Source organism: Pezoporus flaviventris, unplaced genomic scaffold (genome assembly GCF_033815535.1).
Source record: "Pezoporus flaviventris isolate CSIRO_AGI_PZ_B2104156 unplaced genomic scaffold, CSIRO_AGI_Pfla_v1 ptg000054l, whole genome shotgun sequence".
Taxonomy (NCBI): Eukaryota; Metazoa; Chordata; class Aves; order Psittaciformes; family Psittacidae; genus Pezoporus; species Pezoporus flaviventris.
The window spans coordinates 1,649,649-1,656,081 of record NW_026892602.1 but is presented as its reverse complement, the minus strand read 5'-3'; the positions used below and the strand labels follow the sequence as shown (position 1 = coordinate 1,656,081).

The 6,433-nt window shown below is 40.7% G+C and overlaps 1 protein-coding gene across 1 annotated transcript in view; it reads right to left on the bottom strand.

The window, feature by feature from the left end:
• HSDL1 (hydroxysteroid dehydrogenase like 1) overlaps positions 1-6,025 on the bottom strand; it is a 157,294-nt gene extending 151,269 nt beyond the window's left edge. The window contains exons 1-5 of the mRNA XM_061468989.1: positions 5,925-6,025; positions 5,503-5,735; positions 4,638-5,083; positions 2,742-2,966; positions 1,760-1,902 (exon numbers count right to left, since the gene is read on the bottom strand). Coding sequence (XP_061324973.1) covers positions 1,801-1,902; positions 2,742-2,966; positions 4,638-5,083; positions 5,503-5,735; positions 5,925-5,950 — 1,032 coding nt within the window. The 5' untranslated portion in view covers positions 5,951-6,025 and the 3' untranslated portion in view covers positions 1,760-1,800. The remainder of the gene's footprint in view (positions 1-1,759; positions 1,903-2,741; positions 2,967-4,637; positions 5,084-5,502; positions 5,736-5,924) is intronic.
• Between the last annotated feature and the right edge of the window lie 408 nt (positions 6,026-6,433).

Sequence of the window (6,433 nt, the reverse complement as noted above, 5' to 3'; positions counted from 1 at the left end):
CACTCCCCCTTTTCTTCCTCCCGCTCTCCTGGAGGGATGGGGAGGAGAATTGAAAGAATAACTCCCATGGGTTGAGATAAAAGCAGTCCAGTAACTAAACTATAGTCCAGTAACTATAACACAAAACCACTACTGCTACCACCAATAATAACTGCTGATAAGAGAAATAACAAGGGAAGATAATATAACCGCTCACCACCCGCCAACCGATACCCAGCCCGACCCCAGCAGTGATCTAACCCTTCTGGGTCACTGCCCCCAGTTTATATAGTGGGCATGATGTGCTGTGGTATTGAATACCTCTTTGGTTAGTTTGGGTCAGGTGTCCTGTCTCTGCTTTGTCCCAGCTTCCCCTCCTCCCGGGCAGAGCATGAGACTCAGAAAGTCCTTGGTCAGAGTAAACATGACTCAGCAATAACTAAAAACATCGGTCTTATCAGCACTGTTCCCAGCCTGAAAGTCAAAAACACAGCACTGCACCAGCTACTAAGACAGAGAAAAATGACTGCTACTGCTGAACTCAGGACACCAACACAGTGACACCAACCCCAGTGACAAGTACAGCAGCTACTCAAACTCTGACTACAACAGACAACGCAGCTACTCCAAGCATAGCAACTATCAGAGTTGCTATCCCTAGTAGGGATTCTGGGGAGCAAGCTGGTATAGTGTACTCACCTCCCACTGTCACCATCAGGGAATAAGCACCAAAACATTCAAGCCACAAATGCTAGCTCAATCAAGGAAAATATGCTCCTCAAGTCATCCTGCTGTGTGTAAGATTTCACTATAACATCACAGAAGCCATACTAAGGAGTCCATGGCAGTATAAAATACAAAAGATTGAGAACATCCTTAACACAAGTCATGTCTCTCTTTTAGGTAGCAATTACACGCACACAGAAAGGGCAGCTTTCCTGACTCCCACATGTACAGCCTGCAACACATATGAGCAGTGTGTGACTTCTAGTAAGTACATATGCATACACATATATATAAACAAAAGCGTACAAACCATACAGCATCAAAAGTTCAGTAAAGTTTTTTATTATCATTATCATTATTATCATCTTAGGAAACTGATCAGTATTTTTAAACCAAAATGTTACTTCATTTTCTTTACTGATTATGTTTTTATATTTTTATGCTCTTCATTCAATTCTTCAGCTGTATTTCAGATTGCTGAAGCAGTATTTTAAAGTATTATCAAGATCATTGACACTTTGAATAAGAAAGCATACAAGCTTATCTCCAAATTCCTTTACAGCTCTATAAAACCTCTTCAGTCACTTAAACTATCCCCAGGGCAACAGTCCTTTGCCATCCACCTTGAAAAGCTCCTTAAATAACATAATTCAAAGGCAACAATATTTACACTTAAAACACACAAACATCTGCCATTAGAAGACAGAAAAGTCTGCAAAACTACATGTTAAAGAAACAATACAGTTGACAGGGTTTGTCTTTTTGAACAGTGTCATGTTTGGGGGGGGGGCATTTCTAAAAAATTTGGGGAATTCTCAAATTCAGTCAACTTTGCAAGCTGAAATTATGTAGCACTATACAAAAGACAACTGCTCTCCTGCCTTGAAGAGAAAGTGAACATACGTTGACCTCAACAAAATTAGCTCTCTGTCACACAAGAAAGCAGCAGAAGAGCAGTTTCATGCAACATGCAGAGAGGATCCAGACTTCTGATGTCTACGTTACATGTAGCAAGGTACAGGTAAGTTACAGTAAGCCCACCAGCATTCACTACACATTTTGGCAGCACTCGTTCCAAAGGACATCTGAATACTCCTATTTCACTTTGCATGTTAAAGCTTCCTTGCGTGTAATTCTGAAAATATACAGTGCAAGCCATGCCCAGATCCATTCGGGCAGGCGCTCACCCAACGTGAACTGTGGAGAGACACAAGGAGACAAGAGAAGATAAAAAAAACAAAGGGACAGATTAAGATATATTTCATTAAACAAATTTCTCAAATTACAACTAAAGAATACCTTTAGCCATTTTGGAAGTAGTGCCCACAGCTAGGTTCTGCAAATAAATCCTGAAATGCTTTGTTCAAGTTTGCGACAGCAATACTGTCTACTTTCTTTAGCTGTCAAGTTGTTCCTGTCTGTTTTATTCTTTTTGGACTAATCCTCACTTCTTTTAACTCCTTCTGCTTGCCTTAATGCTATAGGAGGCCACTAGCAGGACACATGAGATGTGACCAATGTTTAAAATTACTTTGCAGCCCAGAGTCTGCCCTCCAAAATGAAAAGCTAACAAATGGAGGATCTGCTTTTAGATAGCTTAGAATAAAAATGTGGGCTTTTCTTTCTGCTATTATTCCATCCTCTCTACCCACTCTCCCTTAAAGTAGAAATATACTCAATAAAGTAGGATTGAAAAAAAATACTTCTGTTAGCAGAGACGACAGTGAAATTCTTACCCAGTCAGCAATACCCCAAGTCAAATGAGATACTCTCTACTACTGAATAAAAAAATCTCCCATTTTTTGCTGCACATTAAGTGGGAACTGGATTCACTCATCCTAAAAAAAAGCATGCCCAAGCATAACTTTCTAAAGTAGAATTAGTGAGAAAATACAGCTCAATGCCTTCCAGTCCAGCAATAAATACTGCACTTTTTTCAGAATATGAGCATAGTTTTCATTCATTCTCCTAAGAAAGTAAACAGTAGAAGCTTATTTAATTTCTACTGATAAACATTAAATATTTTAATAGATTACCTTTATTGCATGCTTCCAGTAACCAGTAGTCCTTGTAGATAACCCAAGAGTAGAAACAGCATGACTTGCATACTCTTCAGCAGAAGGAAAAAAGAAAGATCTCTTTGATGCCATGCCACTGCATGATGTCATTTTAGAAATGACAAATGGAGTTAAACTCTGAACAAAAATTCCTTTTGAGGCACACTCATAATGTAGTGCTCTACTGAAATAGTCCAGGTAGGTCTAGAAAGACAAAAGCAGGAAGAGACACTGCAATAACCAGTATAAAAATACACATTTCTGAAGTATTATCAACATTTCTATTTGTTGTTATTTGTTTGCTAAAAACCTGCAACTGCAACGGTACAGTAACTTGCAGGACAAAATGACCACTTAACTCTGATGTGAATTTGGCAAAGAATCTGACAATTCTGCTTAAACACAAACACAGAAACATTTATTTCATCTAAAACACCTTGTTTAGTCTGGGGGCATTGCAAAGACACTCCAAAGCTGACTATACATTCTACTGTCAAAAGGACAAAATGAAGTCCCATTCTTCAACACATTTACAAGTGCATTTTGTATTCAGCTTCCCCAGAAGCTAGGTTAAGTACTTCTTGGGACTCCTTCGATGCAAAATTAAACATCAATTTAGTTATGTGCGTCTGTATTACCTCATTTAGCTCATTTTACTTTTACAATTAAAAAAAAAAAAAACACCAAAAACCCCGCACAAGTCGGTAACTGGGATTGCTGGAATCGGACAGAAAACCAAGCATAGCTCAGTCTTACCAAGGCAGCAACACTGATGTTGTGCTGAAGCTACTGCTGTGCTGCAAAGCCAGTTACCGTTGAGAAAGAGCACCTCTTACACCTGCTTTAGGAAAACAAAACAATCCAACCACTTCCAATACCATACGCTGTTAACTGCACAGAGGCTTAGCATGCTAGAACAGCTTGTTCATACTGCCATGACCATGTAATAATATTCAGGGGCCAGACTTTAAACTGTATTGCTGATACAGGATTTGGATTAATAATGCCAGCTAAAGGAAGAAATTTGTATACATTTGGTTTTGTTCTGTTCTTTTTCATCCAGGCCTTTTAATTGTTTTAGCTCAGAGTGCAGTTCTACATACACTTAGCATAACAAAGGAGGGAGATACTTTGCAACAGAAATAGGAGTTTTAAAACAGTTTCCTCACTGAAGAAAATCTGCAAGTTTTATACACTGGGGTATTAAAGAGCTGGTTTTGCTCCACGCAAAGGGAAGTACTTACAAGAACTACCTCAGAAGCAAGGCTGCACACGGGTTAGGCTGCAGGAGAGGGCAGCCACAGATAGCTGGGAGCAATAACCACTTGTCTTTAGACACTGCTTCTAGGCAAAATCCCATCTACAATCTCAGCTGCTTTTGTGGATACAGCAGACCATCCCATGTAAATCTGCATCCCCACAAGCATTCATACTTCCAGCGTCACACATCTGCCCCATCCTATGCATGAGTGACTGGATCTCCTCAGGAATAATAATTATAGTGAGGGAAGTTCCTTTCACTTTTCCCCAAATACAGTACAGACAACGGTATAAGACGCCTTCTGCCCCTTGGTGTTAGGTGAAGCAGTGGCTTCGTTTGGCCACAGCCCTTGTCACAGTGGCGGCTTGAGCATGAGTATAGCTCCTCTTACTACCAAATACTAGTGCGTATTGTGGTTCAGAGCACCAGTGAGGTTAGAAAGTTTACTGAATCATACATGTAACATTCACCTCTGGTATTTGAAAAAATCTCTAGAAAACCTGACTGTGAAATCAAATGAAAGTGTTGCTGAATGTGAAAAACACCAAACAAATGCAAACAAGCTATAATCTACTTTTTCAGTGCATACCATTAAACGTTACACCCCAGCTTACTTTAGAAGCTCCATAGATCGTCAACATTGGTGTTGGCTGACAACATGATGCAGAAGAAACGTTCACAATTGCACCTTTCTTCTTCTCTACCATGCCTGGCAGCACAATATGTGTCATCATGTTAGCAGAAGCAATATTTACATTGATCATATCCCACAGCATATCCTCAGACAGACTGGTAAAATAGTCTGGGTAGGAATAAAACATTCCTGTATTATTCACCAAAATCCCAATTTCTCTGTCTTTCAGAGCCTCCTTAATGGCTGGGTAAGGCTCACGACCCTTGCTGAAGTCAGCTACTATGAAATCTGTTTCCACTTTATAGGTTTCAGATATGCTTTTAGATACAGCCTCCAGCTTCTCTTTGTTTCGGCTGATTAAGATAATGTTGACACCACGCTTCGCCAGCTCTTCAGCATATGCCTTCCCAATACCATCTGTGCTACCTGTAAGAGAAAATAAAATCCCAAAGTGAAAATCAGAGCAGCCCCAGCCTCCTATTTTGACAGTTCCTTCAATTACAGAAGAACCTGAGCATGTAAAACCCCGTAACAAAAAGAGGATCTTGTCTGCATCTCTGTCTACACATGTAGATATTCAGGGTGTACCTTCAAGTTTTGGGACAAACTGCTCTGTGATTCTTTCCCAGCAGTCAGTCAACACACTGAGCTTGCCCATCTCCTGAGGAATTTAATTTAGTAAGATGCTGTACAACTGTCACTGCTCATGCAGAGTAACTCACAACATGAGGTAATACGCACCCAGCTTGTGAGAGAATGTTCACCCAGCAGTATATGCTACCAAGTTTTACAGTATGACACAGTATGCTATACACATAAGCAAATATTCTGCTTCAGTCTCTTACCAGTGACCACGGCCCATTTTCCATAGCGCTTGACAAGGTCAATCTCACCGCCCAGCTTTGGAATTAAATGCAACCTAAGCATGCTGTAAGTGTCAATCGCAAGGGACATACACTTCCTGATTGTATACCAGGCTCCAACTATAGCCAGGGCCTCTACGTAAAAACTGCAGGAACGACTGATCTCTCTGTACAAGAGGTGGAAACGATCCACTGCCGCCATGGTGACCATAAGCCTGGAAAAAAAAATAGACACAGAAAGTTACAACTGCTTCTTGGGACACAAAAACTTTTCAGACTGCACAGATAACCTTTGAGATTCAGCATGTTGTAGCCTGAGGTCTGAGCACCATTTTGATGCAGAAAAGCCACAAGTCAGCCTGCTAAAATGTGGATATCACCTACCATCATCCTCAGTGGTTTACCTGCTCCTTAGCCTTTGTTCAAGCATTCAGGTGTTAACCAGTTATACTGCAATGGCTCTGACCAATCATACTGTAAATAAAGCACAGATCACAGGTTGGAAAAGACCTTTAAGATCATCAAGTCTAACCATTACCCAGCACTGCCAAGGCCACCACTAAACCATGTCACTAAGAGCCTCGTCTACACAGTTTTTTAACACTTTCAGGGACAGTGATTCCACTAGTTTCCTGGGAAGCCTGTTCCAATACCTGATCACTCTGACAGTGAAGAAATTTTCAGATAGGGGCAGATCAACATATAAAGCTAATTTTGGAAGATTAAGTACAACCTACAAAAGAGGCAGGGATAAACCAGGAGGAGAGCTGAGCACAGGAGAAACAACAGGCTCTTTCAAGCACAGAAAACTACAGGAAAAACAAAGCAAGCCCAGAGACAGAAGCACCATCCGCGGCACTCGGGACTGAAAATCCCTGAACTACGGCACACTGCCGTGCGTTAATATCACACC